Below are 19,830 nucleotides of genomic sequence, written 5' to 3'. Positions count from 1 at the left end.
GAGGACTGCAGGGCTGTGAGTCAGTCCATGGCAGACAGGGGAGAGGAGAGGACTGTAGGAGTGTGAGTGGTGGACTGGCCTGTCATTTGTAAGTCTCTGTAGCCTCAAGCCTTTTGCTAGTAATCTGAATCTCTCACCCTGCTCTCTCTACCTCTTCATTGTGCCTCTGTTGAATTATGTAATTCTCTGAAAACCCTCCACTCGTCTCCTTTCCACGCCCTCAACAGACAGAAGACCAATACCAGCACAGCTACAGTACCTCTCATTCTGAAATGATACCTCTTCAGAAGTAATGGTCGAGGATGCTCAGATTACCAAATGGTTAACCTAGTGCGCTAGGACATATCAGTTAGCTAAACAGTTACAGTAACATCAGTTCATTAATAGGGCAATAAACACAATCATTACAGTAGAGTATCTTATAATGTTAAATAGAAATGGAGAAATATAGCTTTATTTTGACATTAATAAATACATAAATACATAAATAGCTATTAAATTGATGATTTAAAATATAGTAGATTAATAGAAGGCATTTAGAAAGGTGAACTCTTATTTTGAAGGGACCGGAAGTGTAGGTTGTGCATTTGCCCAATGACAGACATTACACATTTAACCACACCCACATGTGAAAACCGACAAAGTTTAAAAAAAATATATATATATATGCAAAAAAACGAGAACTAAATAACAAGCAATTTTTCAGTTTTTTTTTGTATTTATAGAAAAAAAACGAGCTGTTTTCACATTGCTGATTTGTCCGTTTTAACTTGGAAAACAATTAGCCAAAAACGGACCTCATTGTGATTTTTTGAAACATGATATGATGGAATGAATGACTGGACAAATACGGACATTACAGTTTCTATACTTACTACAGTTGAGTGAATTGTTACTCACCAAAACCATTTGTTGCAAGCATAAGAGAAATTAGTAAAAACAAAAATAAATTTGGTGATACTAAATTGTACATTAATTCTGTAACAGAGATGGGTCGCCTAGGGATAGAAGTTGGTATTTAGTTTGTCATCATTTCTTTAAAAGGACCAAGAGAAAAAAAGGAATATAGCCTGAGGTTTTTTAGAAAGAGAAACAGTTAGGAAAGATGGCATCTACAGATGGAGAGTCTTTTAATGGTTCAGGACAGAATAAGAACACACTATATTCTTTGTGGGAGGCCCCGGCAAACCAAAATCCAATTTCCCCCAATTCATTAATTTGACCTAAATCAAGAGTTTATAAAAAAGAGCAAACCATTTCCATCTGTAGATGTCGTCTTTAAGTCAGTCACACAAAGAAACCACAAGTCATTTCAGGAGGTTTCTCTCAGGCTAGAAGAGCAAACGTTGCCGAAATGGGTTTTGTAGCCTAAACTGTTCACACAGAAAACCGAAAAGGGACTTTGATGTGCAGAACAGCCTATATGAAAGCGATTGTCGGAGTGTACAAACTTGAACGCAGGCGGTCTTCTACCTAATATTGCCACTGGTTACACGGCAGCTTGACGCTACATTCAGGTAGCCTAACGCTACACGCTACAGCTGAAAAGTCACACATGGTCACCTTGACATGTTCTTCAGATTGGAAAGATGAGCGCTGTTGACGAACACAAAGAATCAACAAAAACAGCAGGTTAAAACAAAGACATTGTGTGGGAGTCATGATGGAGCTTGCTATTTAAAAAGACCCTAAAAAGAGATTCCATTCGGCACTAAATAACGCACATTTTCCATTGTAGCCGAGTAAACCAACCTTCAGTAAGATGTCTTTCCACATCCAGAGACTACCACTCTGAACTCTCTCTTTAAGAGGGAGCTTCGGCCTACAATTGGTTTTCAAGAACATTTTCTGAGAGTATCAACGCTGGAACTTTACAAAGTATAAATGTGTTTTTGTCTTGAAGGACATTACGCTTCAACTTGGCAAACAGCGTTTTTGACAGACAACGCTGCAAGCGGAAACCCAAGATAGGAGACGAAGCCTTTTCATAAAACATGAGCCTCTAAAGTGTCCGGCTGCTCCTGACAAAAGGTCTCTTTTCAAACCGCCCCTCAGCAGCAGATAGACAACACAAGGCACCATGACACAAACACAGAAGAATGTGACATCTAAGAATGGCACGTCAATGGTAGCCTGGTCCCAGATCTGTTTGTGCCGTCTTGCCACCTCTTACATCCAGATAGCCTGGTCCCAGATCTGTTTGTGTGGTCTTGTCCACTACTATGGTCATTACCTAGCCTGGTCCCAGATCTGTTTGTGTTGTCTTGTCAACTCCTATGGTCTTATTTGTCATGCTAATGTGTCGATGACCAAAGGAGTTGGCAAGACAACACAAACCAATCTGGGACCAGGCTAGGTAATGACCATAGGAGTTGATTTAGAATTAAATCTCTCCCATGATTATGGAATGAAATGTTTGACTAGCAGGTGTCCACATACTTTTGGTCATGTAGTGTATTTCGCAAATCATACAGGAGATGCCGATGATTTTTGTTACAAAGCTGTGAAATGTGTGATGACCAAGAGAGACTGTTGTCTAGCAGCACAGCTGCGTCTCTGAAACCTCTTCTATGGCTGTCCTCCCAACTGACAGCTGTAAGGAGGGTAATGTCGGCAGGGTAGCCTAGTGGTTAGAGCGTTGGACTAGTAACCGGAAGGTTGCAAGTTCAAATCCCCGAGCTGACAAGGTACAAATCTGTCGTTCTGCCCCTGAACAGGCAGTTAAACCCACTGTTCCTAGGCCGTCATTGAAAATAAGAATTTGTTCTTAACTGACTTGCCAGGTTAAATAAAAGGTAATAAAAAAATGTCTTCCTTCTCCTCTTCGTACATATTAGTTGCCTTAGGTTTTTTAAAATTTGTATATTTCCCGCTCATTTGTTTTGGGTTATCCAATTTAAAATACTTATGTCAGCTTCAAAATAACCTCTTTCAGCTGCCCTACATCATTTCCTGTTACATAGACAATGGTATCGTCAGCAAACACGGTTGCTATATCAATTGGAGCGCACCAGAGGGAGATCCTCTGCATACAGCAAGTACATAATAGGTCCTAGACAGCTGCCTTGTGGGACACCACAGCATACAGAATGAGGTTCGGAATAGGCACCATTTATGAATATAAACTGCTTTCTGTTGACAAAATAGGACCGTAACCATATCAATGAGGTGTTATATCCATAGTGACACAATTTCATCAACAGATCAACAAGGTCAACAACAGCACAGAAATGAAGAAGCAGCACACCTACAAGTTGACCTTGGTCACGTGACCTGAGCCACTATTAAATCAACTGGAGCTGTTGCAGTCCAGTGACCCTTACGGTATGCACGCTGGTAGCCTGGTATCCTTATGGAATGCACGCTGGTAGCCTGGGATCCTTATGGCATGCACGCTGGTAGCCTGGTATCCTTATGGTATGCACGCTGGTAGCATGGGATCCTTATGGCATGCACGCTGGTAGCCTGGGATCCTTATGGCATGCACGCTGGTAGCCTGGGATCCTTAAGGCATGCACGCTGGTAGCCTGGGATCCTTAAGGTATGCACGCTGGTAGCCTGGTATTCTTACGGTATGCACGCTGGTAGCCTGGTATTCTTACGGTATGCGCGCTGGTAGCCTGGTATTCTTACGGTATGCGCGCTGGTAGCCTGGTATTCTTAGGGTATGCACGCTGGTAGCCTGGTATTCTTACGTATGCACGCTGGTAGCCTGGTATTCTTACGGTATGCACGCTGGTAGCCTGGGATCCTTATGGTATGCTCGCTGGTAGCCTGGTATCCTTACGGTATGCATGTTGGTAGCCTGGTATTCTTACGGTATGCACGCTGGTAGCTTGGTATCCTTACGGTATATGCTCGCTGGTAGCCTGGTATCCTTACGGTATGCACGCTGGTAGCCTGGTATCCTTAGGGTATGTATGTTGGTAGGCTGTACGGTATGCTCTCTGGTAGCCTGGTATCCTTACGGTATGCTCGCTGGTAGCCTGGTATCCTTACGGTATGTATGTTGGTAGGCTGTACGGTATGCTCTCTGGTAGCCTGGTATCCTTACGGTATGCTCGCTGGTAGCCTGTATGTATGTTGGTAGGCTGTACGGTATGTATGTTGGTAGGCTGTATCCTTACGGTATAGGCTGTACGGTATGCTCGCTGGTAGCCTGGTATGCTTACGGTATGTATGTTGGTAGGCTGTACGGTATGCTCGCTGGTAGCCTGGTATCCTTACGGTATGTATGTTGGTAGGCTGTACGGTATGCTCTCTGGTAGCCTGGTATCCTTACGGTATGTATGTTGGTAGGCTGTATGGTATGCTCTCTGGTAGCCTGGTATCCTTACGGTATGCTCGCTGATAGCCTGGTATCCTTACGGTATGTATGTTGGTAGGCTGTACGGTATGCTCGCTGGTAGCCTGGTATCCTTACGGTATGTATGTTGGTAGGTAGGCTGTACGGTATGCTCTCTGGTAGCCTGGTATCCTTACGGTATGCTCGCTGGTAGCCTGGTATCCTTACGGTATGTATGTTGGTAGGCTGTACGGTATGCTCTCTGGTAGCCTGGTATCCTTACGGTATGTATGTTGGTAGGCTGTACGGTATGCACGCTGGTAGCCTGGTATCCTTACGGTATGTATGTTGGTAGGCTGTACGGTATGCACGCTGGTAGCCTGGTATCCTTACGGTATGTATGTTGGTAGGCTGTACAGTATGCTCTCTGGTAGCCTGGTATCCTTACGGTATGTATGTTGGTAGGCTGTACGGTATGCACGCTGGTAGCCTGGTATCCTTACGGTATGTATGTTGGTAGGCTGGTATCCTTACGGTATGTATGTTGGTAGGCTGTACGTTATGCACGCTGGTAGGCTGGTATCCTTACGGTATGTATGTTGGTAGGCTGTACGGTATGCACGCTGGTAGGCTGTACGGTATGGCTAGGTAATGCCCATAGGAGTTGACAAGACTGCACCAACAGATCTGGGACCAGGCTAGGTAATGATCATAGGAGTTGGCAAGACAACACAAACAGATCTGGGACCAGGCTAGGTAATGATCATAGGAGTTGGCAAGACTGCACCAACAGATCTGGGACCAGGCTAGGTAATGATCATAGGAGTTGGCAAGACCACACAAACAGATCTGGGACCAGGCTAGGTAATGATCATAGAAGTGCAGGCACAGTCAATATGGTAATAAGCTCCAGCCTTCCTATTGACAGGCTCACTGGAAGTTTCACCATATTGCTCATAACCAATCAAATCCTCTCATATCTCAGCGCGTAGGGTGTAAGGGTCCATTTGGGACACATTGTGTGTGTTCCAGTTCAGTTCTCACCTGCCCTTGTTCTCCTTGCCCTTGACCTTGCTCTCCAGCCCCTTGCCTCCCTGGGGGTCCCACTCCACACTCCTGTCCTCTACCTTCAGGTTCAGATGGGACGACGACGAGTCGAAACCGAAGTTAAACGCTGGGGAGGGAACCAATCAACCAACCAGTCAATCAGATACCAATAACGTAATAACTACATAATTGTTAATCCAAGACAACATAGTCTTACCTCTGGTTTCCAGGGTAAACTAACAGTCTTACCTCTGGTTTCCAGGGTAACTGGATCAGAGTATTCTCCAGCTGCTGCCTTGTTGCAAGCTCGTACCCGGAAGTTCATGAACTTGGAGTCAAACTTTAAACCTGGAGGATGAACAGGACATTGTCTGTACAGGTTCATGATGTTCTGTAGGTGAACAAGTTTTCAGAGTTTGATAAAGTTACAAAAAGGTGAAGAAAAGCGATATAGATTAGTCAGATTTTAAACACAAGAAGCTTCATGAAAACACTGCAGTCTTAGCCCGGTCCCAGATCGGCTTGTGTCGTCTTGCCAAGTGGCATGACAATGGCAATAGGAGTTGGCAAGACGACACAAACAGATCTGGGACCAGGCTAGGTAATGACCATAGGAGTTGGCAAGACTGCACCAACAGATCTGGGACCAGGCTAGGTAATGACCATAGGAGTTGGCAAGACGACACAAACAGATCTGAGACCAGGCTAGTTAATGATCATAGGAGTTGGCAAGACAACACAAACAGATCTGGGACCAGGCTAGTTAACGACCATAGGAGTTGGCAAGACAACACAAACAGATCTGGGACCAGGCTAGTTAACGACCATAGGAGTTGGCAAGACCACACAAACAGATCTGAGACCAGGCTATCTGGATGTAAGAGGTGGCAAGACGACACAAACAGATCTGGGACCAGGCTCCAGACCGTACCGGACAGTGAGTATTCTGTGGTCTTGATGTTGTCCACCACCTCCCAGCACCGTTCGTCTTTGATGCGTGGCAGTCCTTCGTGGTCGGTCTTTCTGTACTCCAGTATGTAGTGGTCTATCTTGCTGTCCTCCACTGGCATCTTCCAGGCTACAGACACAGTGTTGTCTAACACCAGACAGTCCCCTACCTCCATCTCTGGGGCTCGAGGGACTGAAACGACACAGAGAAATGGGTATTTAACAAGCCAGCAACAGATCCGTGCGATGGAAAATCATTTTAGGGTTGACTAAATTACAAGCTTTTTTGGATGTCCCCCTAAATATGTAATGACATTCAGGATTCATTAATGGAAATGTTTTTAAAAAAGGAGTGAAAGGTTTTTAGCGAGAGAGACAGAGAAAGAAACCTGGTATAGAGGAGATGGACCCACTGGTTGTCCTCTAGGTTACAGAGAGCTGGTAGTCCCATCCACCACACTACCAGGTGGGTGGTATAGAGGAGACGGACCCACTGGTTGTCCTCTAGGTTACAGAGAGCTGGTAGTCCCATCCACCACACTACCAGGTGGGTGGTATAGAGGAGACGGACCCACTGGTTGTCCTCTAGGTTACAGAGAGCTGGTAGTCCCATCCACCACACTACCAGGTGGGTGGTATAGAGGAGACGGACCCACTGGTTGTCCTCTAGGTTACAGAGAGCTGGTAGTCCCATCCACCACACTACCAGGTGGGTGGTATAGAGGAGACGGACCCACTGGTTGTCCTCTAGGTTACAGAGAGCTGGTAGTCCCATCCACCACACTACCAGGTGGGTGGTATAGAGGAGACGGACCCACTGGTTGTCCTCTAGGTTACAGAGAGCTGGTAGTCCCATCCACCACACTACCAGGTGGGTGGTATAGAGGAGACGGACCCACTGGTTGTCCTCTAGGTTACAGAGAGCTGGTAGTCCCATCCACCACACTACCAGGTGGGTGGTATAGAGGAGACGGACCCACTGGTTGTCCTCTAGGTTACAGAGAGCTGGTAGTCCCATCCACCACACTACCAGGTGGGTGGTATAGAGGAGATGGACCCACTGGTTGTCCTCTAGGTTACAGAGAGCTGGTAGTCCCATCCACCACACTACCAGGTGGGTGGTATAGAGGAGACGGACCCACTGGTTGTCCTCTAGGTTACAGAGAGCTGGTAGTCCCTTCCCTGTTTCACACCGGGTAGTTTGGTGGAAGAGACTCAGGGGGTATGCTAATTTGGTATAGAGCAGATCTAACTCACTCCATTAAATTAATCAAAATAGGAACATTTTACATTTGGCTAGAAATTCAAAAAGGAAATGATCTTAACAGAGAAAAATGTCCTCCTGTGTGCTACCTATATCCCCCCACTAGAATCCCCATACTTTAATGAAGACAGCTTCTCCATCCTGGAGGGGGAAATCAATCATTTCCAGGCCCAGGGACATGTACTAGTCTGTGGCGACCTAAATGCCAGAACCGGAAAAGAACCTGACACCCTCAGCACACAGGGGGACAAACACCTGCCTGCAGGTAACAGCATTCCCTCCCCAATATGCCCCCCTTGACACAACTATGACAACATAAGCAACAAAAACAGGTCACAACTCCTGCAGCTCTGTCGCACGCTGGGTATGTACATAGTCAATGGTAAGCTTCGAGGGGACTCCTATGGTAGGTACACCTATAGCTCATCTCTTGGCTGTGGTACTGTAGACTACTTTATCACTGACCTCAACCCAGAGTCTCTCAGAGCATTCACAGTCAGCCCACTGACCTCAACCCAGAGTCTCTCAGAGCCTTCACAGTCAGCCCACTGACCTCAACCCAGAGTCTCTCAGAGCGTTCACAGTCAGCCCACTGACCTCAACCCAGAGTCTCTCAGAGCCTTCACAGTCAGCCCACGGACACCTCTATCAGATCAAAGCAAAATCACAGTCTACTTGAACAGAGCAATACTCAATCATGAGGCATCAAAGCCAAAAGGAGCTGAATAATATTAAGAAATGCTGTAGATGTAAGGAAAGTAGAGTGGAAATCTACCCAAACAACTTCCTGGACAAAACGTTCCACTGTAAAATAGTGAAGGTGTAAACTTGACAGTAGTAAACCTAAACAGTATATTTGACCTCTTAGCTTCCCTATCAAACCTAAACATTTCAAGCAGAAAACCTAAAGAAAGTTAAAAATGACAAATGGTTTGATGAAGAATGCAAAAATCTAGGAAAGAAATTGAGAAACCTGTCCAACCAAAAACAGAGACCCAGAAAACCTGAGTCTACCCTCCAACCCAAAAAGGCCTGTGGTGTTGTTGATATAATATACAGACCATGAATTCCAATTGGCTATACTTCAAACTCTAACATCATCCTTAGCTCTGGCATCTTCCCCAATATTTGTAACCAAGGACTGATCATCCCAATCCACAAAAGTGGAGACAAACTTGAGCCCAATAACTACTGTGGGATATGCATCAACAGCAACCTTGGGAGAATCCTCTGCATTATCATTAACAGAAGACTCATACATTTCCTAGTGAAAACAATGTACTAAGCAAATGTCAAATTGGCTTTTTACCAAATTACCGTACGACAGACCACGTATTCATCCTGCACACAATAATTGACAAAGACACACCACTACAGTGAGATGCAGCATACAGCCTACTACAGTGAGATGCAGTGTACTACAGTGTGATACAGCCTACTACAGTGTGATACAGCCTACTACTACAGTGTGATACAGCCTACTACAGTGTGATACAGCCTACTACAGTGAGATGCAGCCTATTACAGTGAGATGCAGCCTACTACAGTGAGATGCAGCCTACTATTACAGTGAGATGCAGCCTACTACAGTGAGATGCAGCCTACTACAGTGAGATGCAGCCTACTATTACAGTGAGATGCAGCCTACTACAGTGAGATACAGCCTACTACAGTGAGATGCAGCCTACTATTACAGTGAGATGCAGCCTACTATTACAGTGAGATGCAGCCTACTATTACAGTGAGATGCAGCCTACTATTACAGTGAGATGCAGCCTACTATTACAGTGAGATGCAGCCTACTACAGTGTGATACAGCCTACTACAGTGAGATGCAGCCTACTACAGTGAGATGCAGCCTACTACAGTGAGATGCAGCCTACTACAGTGAGATGCAGCCTACTATTACAGTGAGATGCAGCCTACTACAGTGAGATGCAGCCTACTATTACAGTGAGATGCAGCCTACTACAGTGAGATACAGCCTACTACAGTGAGATGCAGCCTACTACAGTGAGATGCAGCCTACTACAGTGAGATGCAGCCTGCAGCCTACTACAGTGAGATGCAGCCTACAGCCATCTACAGTGAAATGCAGCCTACAGCCTGCGGCTAGGGTAGGATTTTAGGTTAGCCTGCAGCTAGGGTAGGATTCTAGGTTAACCTGCAGCTAGGGTAGGATTCTAGGTTAACCTGCAGCTAGGGTAGGATTCTAGGTTAACCTGCAGCTAGGGTAGGATTCTGAGTTATTGCTAGGTTAACCTGCAGCTAGGGTAGGATTCTAGGTTAACCTGCAGCTAGGGTAGGATTCTAGGTTAACCTGCAGCTAGGGTAGGATTCTAGGTTAACCTGCAGCTAGGGTAGGATTCTAGGTTAACCTGCAGCTAGGGTAGGATTCTAGGTTAACCTGCAGCTAGGGTAGGATTCTAGGTTAACCTGCAGCTAGGGTAGGATTCTAGGTTAACCTGCAGCTAGGGTAGGATTCTAGGTTAACCTGCAGCTAGGGTAGGATTCTAGGTTAACCTGCAGCTAGGGTAGGATTCTAGGTTAACCTGCAGCTAGGGTAGGATTCTAGGTTAACCTGCAGCTAGGGTAGGATTCTAGGTTAACCTGCAGCTAGGGTAGGATTCTAGGTTAACCTGCAGCTAGGGTAGGATTCTAGGTTAACCTGCAGCTAGGGTAGGATTCTAGGTTAACCTGCAGCTAGGGTAGGATTCTAGGTTAACCTGCAGCTAGGGTAGGATTCTAGGTTAACCTGCAGCTAGGGTAGGATTCTAGGTTAACCTGCAGCTAGGGTAGGATTCTAGGTTAACCTGCAGCTAGGGTAGGATTCTAGGTTAACCTGCAGCTAGGTGGTTTGATGATGCTGCTTGCTGCTCATGATCGTTCTTTGTTTGCGTACTTCGGCTAAGCTCATTTCTGATATCCATCAACCATATCAACATAAGACCAAAGTCATCCTGTCTGGTTGTTTACCATCCCACTAGAAATGCAACAAGGTCTGTATTCATAAAGTACCTTCGAGTAGGATTGCTGGTCTAGGATCAGTTTTGACCTTTTAGATTATAATGAATGGACAGGGGGGGGACCTGATCCTAGGATAGGATCTCCTACTCCAAGACACTTGATGAATACCGGCCCAGATCTGAAGTAACATATCGCTTGTGCTCCTTCTAGTAATCCCATCTGAGATGTTATGGAGGTTATATAAAGGTTAGAGTTAGGTTTCACGTTTCTATATTTGTTCAGCCTTCACAGCACTGCCACCCTGGAAAACACTGTCAGGTTACCCCATGGGCAGTGTCTGAACTGGCACCCTGTTCAATATCTGGTGCCCCATATGCTCAGGTCTAATGTAGTGCACTATATAAGGAATAGGGTTCTGGTCTAAAGTACTGCACTACATAGGGAATGGGGTTCCATAGGGCTCTGGTCTAAAGTAGTGCACTATACAGGGAATAGGGTCCCATAGGGCTCTGGTCTAAAGTAGTGCACTATATATAGGGAATAGGGTTCTATAGGGCTCTGGTCTAAAGTAGTGCACTATTATATGGAATAGGGTTCTATAGGCCTCAGGTCTAAAGTAGTGCACTATATAGGGAATAGGGTTCTGGTCTAAAGTACTGCACTACATAGGGAATGGTGTTCCATAGGGCTCTGGTCTAAAGTAGTGCACTATTATAGGGAATAGGGTTCCATAGGGTTCTGGTCTAAAGTAGTGCACTATATATAGGGAATAGGGTTCCATAGGGCTCTGGTCTAAAGTAGTGCACTATATATAGGGAATAGGGTTCCATAGGGCTCTGGTCTAAAGTAGTGAACTATATAGGGAATAGGGTTCCATTGTGTTCTGGACTAAAGTAGTGCACTATATAGGGAATAGGGTTCCATAGGGCTCTGGTCTAAAGTAGTGCACTATATAGGGAATAGGGTTCCATAGGGCTCTGGTCTAAAGTAGTGCACTATATACAGGGAATAGGGTTCCATAGGGCTCTGGTCTAAAGTAGTGCACTATATAGGGAATAGGGTTCCATAGGGCTCTGGTCTAAAGTAGTGCACTATATATAGGGAATAGGGTTCCATAGGGCTCTGGTCTAAAGTAGTGCACTATATATAGGGAATAGGGTTCCATAGGGCTCTGGTCTAAAGTAGGACAGGGTTCCATTTGGGACACATTCCATGCCTACTACACTCCAGACTGCTCTCTAGCCACAGAGGTAAGGGCTAGTCTGTCTCTTTTAGTTACAGTTGAAGACTTTGAGAGGACTGAAGCGCTGCTCTCACGGTCCACTGAGCATGTCTACTAGCTTCGAGCAAACAGAGAGAGCAGCGCTGACGAGCCACAGCCTTGCCTCAACCACACACACACACAGTCAGCTTGAGAAGGATTTGTCCTATTCAAGCAGTTCTCTAGTCTAGTCTTGCCACTGTGACGACTGCCCTCAAAGCCTCTCCAGGTCCACGACAACGCATACAGCTAATCTGATGTATCAACGTAACCCAGTCAGTTTGAGGTTTGCTCCACTACACTGACAGACAGCCCCCCCCTAAAGAGCTATTCAAAGCTTCCCAGTGCCACAACAGAGCATACAGCTAATATGATGTATCAGTAATACTCAAACCTCAAGAATACAGACCGCTGGATCTCAGTCAGAAACACAGCCCTACAGCCCTACAGACTGCCGGTCCTCAGTCAGAAACACAGCCCTACAGACTGCCGGTCCTCAGTCAGAAACACAGCCCTACAGCCCGCTGGATCTCAGTCAGAAACACAGCCCTACAGCCCTACAGACTGCTGGTCCTCAGTCAGAAACACAGCCCTACAGACTGCTGGTCCTCAGTCAGAAACACAGCCCTACAGACTGCTGGTCCTCAGTCAGAAACACAGCCCTACAGACCTACAGACTGCTGGTCCTCAGTCAGAAACACAGCCCTACAGACTGCTGGTCCTCAGTCAGAAACACAGCCCTACAGACTGCTGGATCTCAGTCAGAAACACAGCCCTACAGCCCTACAGACTGCCGGTCCTCAGTCAGAAACACAGCCCTACAGACTGCTGGTCCTCAGTCAGAAACACAGCCCTACAGACTGCTGGATCTCAGTCAGAAACACAGCCCTACAGCCCTACAGACTGCTGGTCCTCAGTCAGAAACACAGCCCTACAGACCGCTGGATCTCAGTCAGAAACACAGCCCTACAGCCCTACAGACTGCTGGTCCTCAGTCAGAAACACAGCCCTACAGACTGCTGGTCCTCAGTCAGAAACACAGCCCTACAGCCTGCTGGTCCTCAGTCAGAAACACAGCCCTACAGCCTGCTGGTCCTCAGTCAGAAACACAGCCCTACAGACTGCTGGATCTCAGTCAGAAACACAGCCCTACAGCCCTATAGCCTGCTGGTCCTCAGTCAGAAACACAGCCCTACAGCCTGCTGGATCTCAGTCAGAAACACAGCCCTACATCCCTACAGACCGCTGGTCCTCAATGAGAAACACAGTGACTGTATATCCCTACAGCCCTACATCCCTTCAGCTCTACAGCCCTTCAGCTCTACAGCCCTTCAGCTCTACAGCCCTTCAGCTCTACAGCTCTACAGCCCTTCAGCTCTACAGCCCTACAGCTCTACATCCCTACAGCTCTACATCCCTACAGCTCTACATCCCTACAGCTCTACATCCCTACAGCCCCACAGTTCTACATCCCTACAGCCCATCTCTATCAGTATTACTCCAGTAGTATATAGAGGGAATCAGTAAATTATGAGAAAGGTCTTCTCCTGCCCGGGTTAGTTCCCTGAAGATCCTGTTCTCTTCTGGCTTATTTTAGTCTTGTTGAGGTGGTTAACTCTGATCTGTGGTCTGTGGTACTGTAGTGTCTGGCTGCTCAGGGCATCTGTGGTCGACTCGTGTGCTAGTCTAGTGCAGTGGTTCTCAAACCTCTCCTGGGGACCTCCAGCCGTGCCATCTGTGGTCGACTCGTGTGCTAGTCTAGTGTAGTGGTTCTCAAACCTCTCCTGAGGACCTCCAGCCATGCCATCTGTGGTCGACTCGTGTGCTAGTCTAGTGCAGTGGTTCTCAAACCTCTCCCGAGGACCTCCAGCCGTGCCATGTATTTTATATTTTCTATAGCTAGTACATCTGATTCAACTAAATATCAAACCCTTAACTACCGGAATCAGGGGAGATGGTTTAGTGCTACAACAACATTGTGAACCGTCGTGGCGGGGTCCCCGAGGAGAAGTCCGAACCTTCGTGGCGGGGTCCCCGAGGAGAAGTCCGAACCGTCGTGGCGGGGTCCCCGAGGAGAAGTCCGAACCGTCGTGGCGGGGTACCCGAGGAGAAGTCCGAACCGTCGTGGCGGGGTCCCCGAGGAGAAGTCCGAACCGTCGTGGCGGGGTCCCCGAGGAGAAGTCCGAACCGTCGTGGCGGGGTCCCCGAGGAGAAGTCCGAACCGTCGTGGCGGGGTCCCCGAGGAGAAGTCCGAACCGTCGTGGCGGGGTCCCCGAGGAGAAGTCCGAACCGTCGTGGCGGGGTCCCCGAGGAGAAGTCCGAACCGTCGTGGGGGGGTCCCCGAGGAGAAGTCCGAACCGTCGTGGGGGGGTCCCCGAGGAGAAGTCCGAACCGTCGTGTGGGGGTCCCTGAGGAGAAGTCCGAACCGTCGTGGGGGGGTCCCCGAGGAGAAGTCCGAACCGTCGTGGCGGGGTCCCCGAGGAGAAGTCCGAACCTTCGTGGGGGGGTCCCCGAGGAGAAGTCCGAACCTTCGTGGGGGGGTCCCCGAGGAGAAGTCCGAACCGTTGTGGGCAGGGTCCCTGAGGAGAAGTTTGAAAAACACTGGTCTAGTGCAGTCCCTTAGGGACTCTGTACGACACAGCGCTGGGAGGAGGAGGAGGAACGAGTCAACAGCTGAAGCCATAGATTATAGACTATAGATTATAGACTATAGACGGAGTCTGAGCAGTACTTTAAGTCCATAATAATCCAATGGGAGGGCCTGTCACACCACATGCCATGATTACCTCATGAAGCGGAGCCTGGGTGCTCCCAAAAAACCTCCAGACAAATCCAAACACAAAGGTCTTCTCCTGCCCGGGTTAGTTCCCTGAAGATCCTGTTCTCTTCTGGCTTATTTTAGTCTTGTTGAGGTGGTTAACTCTGATCTGTGGTCTGTGGTACTGTAGTGTCTGGCTGCTCAGGGCATCTGTGGTCGACTCGTGTGCTAGTCTAGTGCAGTGGTTCTCAAACCTCTCCTGGGGACCTCCAGCCGTGCCATCTGTGGTCGACTCGTGTGCTAGTCTAGTGTAGTGGTTCTCAAACCTCTCCTGAGGACCTCCAGCCATGCCATCTGTGGTCGACTCGTGTGCTAGTCTAGTGCAGTGGTTCTCAAACCTCTCCCGAGGACCTCCAGCCGTGCCATGTATTTTATATTTTCTATAGCTAGTACATCTGATTCAACTAAATATCAAACCCTTAACTACCGGAATCAGGGGAGATGGTTTAGTGCTACAACAACATTGTGAACCGTCGTGGCGGGGTCCCCGAGGAGAAGTCCGAACCTTCGTGGCGGGGTCCCCGAGGAGAAGTCCGAACGTCGTGGCGGGGTCCCCGAGGAGAAGTCCGAACCGTCGTGGCGGGGTCCCCGAGGAGAAGTCCGAACCGTCGTGGCGGGGTCCCCGAGGAGAAGTCCGAACCGTCGTGGGGGTCCCCGAGGAGAAGTCCGAACCGTCGTGGGGGTCCCCGAGGAGAAGTCCGAACCGTCGTGGGGGGTCCCCGAGGAGAAGTCCGAACCGTCGTGGGGGGGTCCCCGAGGAGAAGTCCGAACCGTCGTGGGGGGGTCCCCGAGGAGAAGTCCGAACCGTCGTGTGGGGGTCCCTGAGGAGAAGTCCGAACCGTCGTGGGGGGGTCCCCGAGGAGAAGTCCGAACCGTCGTGGCGGGGTCCCCGAGGAGAAGTCCGAACCTTCGTGGGGGGGTCCCCGAGGAGAAGTCCGAACCTTCGTGGGGGGGTCCCCGAGGAGAAGTCCGAACCGTTGTGGGCAGGGTCCCTGAGGAGAAGTTTGAAAAACACTGGTCTAGTGCAGTCCCTTAGGGACTCTGTACGACACAGCGCTGGGAGGAGGAGGAGGAACGAGTCAACAGCTGAAGCCATAGATTATAGACTATAGATTATAGACTATAGACGGAGTCTGAGCAGTACTTTAAGTCCATAATAATCCAATGGGAGGGCCTGTCACACCACATGCCATGATTACCTCATGAAGCGGAGCCTGGGTGCTCCCAAAAAACCTCCCTAATAATCCAATGGGAGGGTCTGTCACACCACATGCCATGATTACCTCATGAAGCGGAGCCTGGGTGCTCCCAAAAAACCTCCAGACAAATCCAAACACATCTCCATATTCAACCGCTAACTAGTTTGACGACACAGAACAGCCTCTCTGGACGACTGATGTGACAGCTGACGCTATAGAGCAACCCTCATCTGACGGAGAGATGCAGGGAGCATTACTGGTCACACACACACACACACACACACACACACACTAACCTTCTGAGAAAGTAGCATGAACCAACTAACCACCCCTGCTTCTGCTCTCTATAAGCATTAGGAACACCTTCCTAATATTGAGTCTCTCTCTCTCTCTCCCCCCTCCTCTTTTGCCCTCAGAACAGCCTCAATTCGTCGGGACGTGGACACTACGAGGTGTCGAAAGCGTTCCTCATGGATTCTGGCCCAATATTGCACTATATATTGAATAGGGTTCCATAGGGCTCTGGTCTATAGTAGTGCACTATATAGGGAATAGGGGCCACTTGGGAAACAAGCCAGATGTACGTACCAGGCAGAAACTTGAGGTTCTGGAGGAGTTGCCGTTCCTGGTTGAAGTCCACCATGAGATGGTCCATGTTGTCTGTGGCCTTGGGCTTCATGGTCAGTCTGAAGGCTGGTGCCATTGTTACCCTGCAGGGAGGAGCATGGCACAGTGAGGCCACCAGACCACCATAGCAGAGCAACACCATAGCAGAGTAACACCAACAACAACACCCCTCAGCTAGCCTGAGTCTGTCAGTCTGTTTGTCACATTCAAGTTTAGTACCGATGTCATTTAAAAAAAAAAAATTGGAATAATTACATAAGCATATGTTTTGTGAGACATGCCAACTCCTTGTCATGTTGGCCGTGGCAGCAGCAGCGTTGGAGTCGGCAAGAGCAGGTCTGGGATCAGCCCTCCCATGTTTGTCTTGGCCGTGGCAGCAGCGGCGTTGGAGTCGGCAAGAGCAGGTCTGGGATCAGCCCTCCCATGTTTGTCTTGGCCGTGGCAGCAGCGGCGTTGGAGTCGGCAAGAGCAGGAACAGGTCTGGGATCAGCCCTCCCAGGTGGGGAGCAGGTGGAGGAGACACACAAAAGCTGTGTTTCCATTAACTTGGGATTTTTGTCGCCATTTAGAAAAGTTGGCATAGATATTAGATTCGACAATAGCTTGCTAGGGGTGCGTTTCCATTTAACTGTCTGGTGTCGATATAAACAGATGGACATAATGTCATCACCCCCCCCAAAAAAAAATATTTTTTACATTTTTTTGCAAAAACCTACAGCGTCTAATAAAAATGAAAAATGGTTTGACCAGTTGGATATAGGGGGCGCTCTTTTAATTTTTGGATGAAAAACGTTCCCGTTTTAAACAAGATATTTTGTCACGAAAAGATGCTCGACTATGCATATAATTGACAGCTTTGGAAAGAAAACACTCTGACATTTCCAAAACTGCAAAGATATTGTCTGTGAGTGCCACAGAACTGATGTTACAGGCGAAACCCAGATAAAAATCCAATCAGGAAGTACCGCATTTTTTGAAACCGCCTCATGCCAATGACTCCTTACATGGCTGTGAAGGAGCTAGGAGTTAGCTTACGTTTTCCACGTTTTCCCCAAGGTGTCTGCAGCATTGTGACGTCTTTTTAGGCATTTCCATTGGAGAATGGCTGTAAGAGACCATATAGGGCGAGTGGACGCATGGTGTCTCCCGCAGAAAACCTTGCGTAAAATACTGAGGTAGCCATTTTTCCAATAGTTTCTTATGAGAAACCAACTGCCTCCACGGATATATTATCGAATATATATGTGAAAAACACCTTGAGGATGGATCCTAAACAACGTTTACCGTGTTTCTGAATGGATGGATCCTAAACAACGTTTACCGTGTTTCTGAATGGATGGATCCTAAACAACGTTTACCGTGTTTCTGAATGGATGGATCCTAAACAACGTTTACCGTGTTTCTGAATGGATGGATCCTAAACAACGTTTACCGTGTTTCTGAATGGATGGATCCTAAACAACGTTTACCGTGTTTCTGAATGGATGGATCCTAAACAACGTTTACCGTGTTTCTGAATGGATGGATCCTAAACAACGTTTACCGTGTTTCTGAATGGATGGATCCTAAACAACGTTTACCGTGTTTCTGAATGGATGGATCCTAAACAACGTTTACCGTGTTTCTGAATGGATGGATCCTAAACAACGTTTACCGTGTTTCTGAATGGATGGATCCTAAACAACGTTTACCGTGTTTCTGAATGGATGGATCCTAAACAACGTTTGCTGTGTTCGTCGATATTATGGAGCAAATTTTGAAAAAAGTTTGGCGTTATAGTTGAAGTATTTTTCGGTCGATTTCTCAGCCAAGCAGGATGAACAAACGGGACGTTTGCTATCTAACTGGGAGTCTCCCGAGTGAAAGCATCTGAAGTTCTTCAAAGGTAAATTATTTAATTTGGTTGATTTTCTTATTTTTGTGAAAATGTTGCCTGCTGCCATCAGAGCTTTGCATAGCATTATGCCATGATAAACTTACACAAATGCTTCTCTAGCGTTGGCTGTAACGCATATTTTGAAAATCTGAGATGACAGTGTTGTTAACAAAAGGCTAAGCTTGTGTTTGAATATATTTATTTCATTTGTGATTTTTTGCGTCTTTATGTCTGCTGCGTTATGCTAATGCGTCTGAAGCTATGATTACGCTACCGGATACGGGTTTGCTAGTCGCAAGAAGTTAAGTGTTTCCATTATCCATTTAGGCAGATCGCAAAATAATTAAATTGGCAACCGCCCCTGTCTGCCCTCCCACACACAAGATCCGCTTCATGGCTCAGGTAGGCCGCCAAAGCCAGCATTGATAGAATGCAATAAATGTATTAATATTTGCTATTATATTCTAAATCGTTCTCATGTGCCGACTGTTCGCCACGGTACGTGGTCGCCATGGTGAGATTTGCTCTCCTGTATACAGTGAGGGGGAAAAAGCATTTGATCCCCTGCTGATTTTGTACGTTTGCCCACTGATAAAGAAATGATCCGTCTATAATTTTAAAAGTTTATTTGAACAGTGAGATACAGAATATTAACAAAAAAACGCATGTCAAAAATTGTATAAATTGATTTGCATTTTAATGAGGGAAATAAGTATTTGACCCCCTCTCAATCAGAAAGATTTCTGTCTCCTAGGTGTCTTTTATACAGGTAACGAGCTGAGATTAGGAGCACACTCTTAAAGGCAGTGCTCCTAATCTCAGTTTGTTACCTGCATAAAAGACACCTGTCCACAGAAGCAATCAATCAATCAGATTCCAAACTCTCCACCATGGCCAAGACCAAAGAGCTCTCCAAGGATGTCAGGGACAAGATTGTAGACCTACACAAGGCTGGAATGGGCTACAAGACCATCGCCAAGCAGCTTGGTGAGAAGGTGACAACAGTTGGTGTGATTATTCGCAAATGGAAGAAACACAAAAGAACTGTCAATCTCCCTCGGTCTGTGGCTCCATGCAAGATCTCACCTCGTGGAGTTGCAATGATCATGAGAACGGTGAGGAATCAGCCCAGAACTACACAGGAGGATGTTATCAATGATCTCAAGGCAGCTGGGACAATAGTCACTAAGAAAACAATTGGTAACACACTACGCCGTGAAGGACTGAAATACTGCAGCGCCCGCAGGGTCCAGCTGCTCAAGAAAGCACATATACATGCCCGTCTGAAGTTTGCCAATGAACATCTGAATGATTCAGAGGACAACTGGGTGAAAGTGTTGTGGTCAGATGAGACCAAAATGGAGCTCTTTGGCATCAACTCAACTCGCCGTGTTTGGAGGAGGAGGAATGCTGCCCATGACCCCAAGAACACCATCCCCACTGTCAAACATGGAGGTGGAAACATTATGCTTTGCGGGTGTTTTTCTGCTAAGGGGACAGGACAACTTCACCGCATCAAAGGGACGATGGATGGGGCC

General features: G+C 47.3%; 1 protein-coding gene across 3 annotated transcripts in view; it reads right to left on the bottom strand.

Annotated features, from left to right (window-relative positions):
• Positions 1 to 19,830, bottom strand: part of LOC115116353 (fibronectin type III and SPRY domain containing 1-like) — a 94,301-nt gene that overhangs the window by 27,655 nt on the left and 46,816 nt on the right. Inside the window, exons 6-10 of one of the 3 annotated variants that reach the window (XM_029644826.2) lie at positions 16,378 to 16,499; positions 6,264 to 6,473; positions 5,582 to 5,680; positions 5,330 to 5,459; positions 1,564 to 1,596 (exon numbers count right to left, since the gene is read on the bottom strand). In XM_029644826.2, the coding sequence (XP_029500686.2) occupies positions 1,564 to 1,596; positions 5,330 to 5,459; positions 5,582 to 5,680; positions 6,264 to 6,473; positions 16,378 to 16,499 (594 nt within the window). The remainder of the gene's footprint in view (positions 1 to 1,563; positions 1,597 to 5,329; positions 5,460 to 5,581; positions 5,681 to 6,263; positions 6,474 to 16,377; positions 16,500 to 19,830) is intronic. The other 2 variants (XM_029644830.2, XM_029644828.2) reach the window with 2 other exon arrangements.

Source organism: Oncorhynchus nerka, linkage group LG22, assembly GCF_034236695.1.
Source record: "Oncorhynchus nerka isolate Pitt River linkage group LG22, Oner_Uvic_2.0, whole genome shotgun sequence".
NCBI lineage: Eukaryota > Metazoa > Chordata > Actinopteri > Salmoniformes > Salmonidae > Oncorhynchus > Oncorhynchus nerka.
The sequence above is the reverse complement of the archived record's forward strand: the minus strand, read 5'-3'. Positions and strand labels throughout refer to the sequence as shown.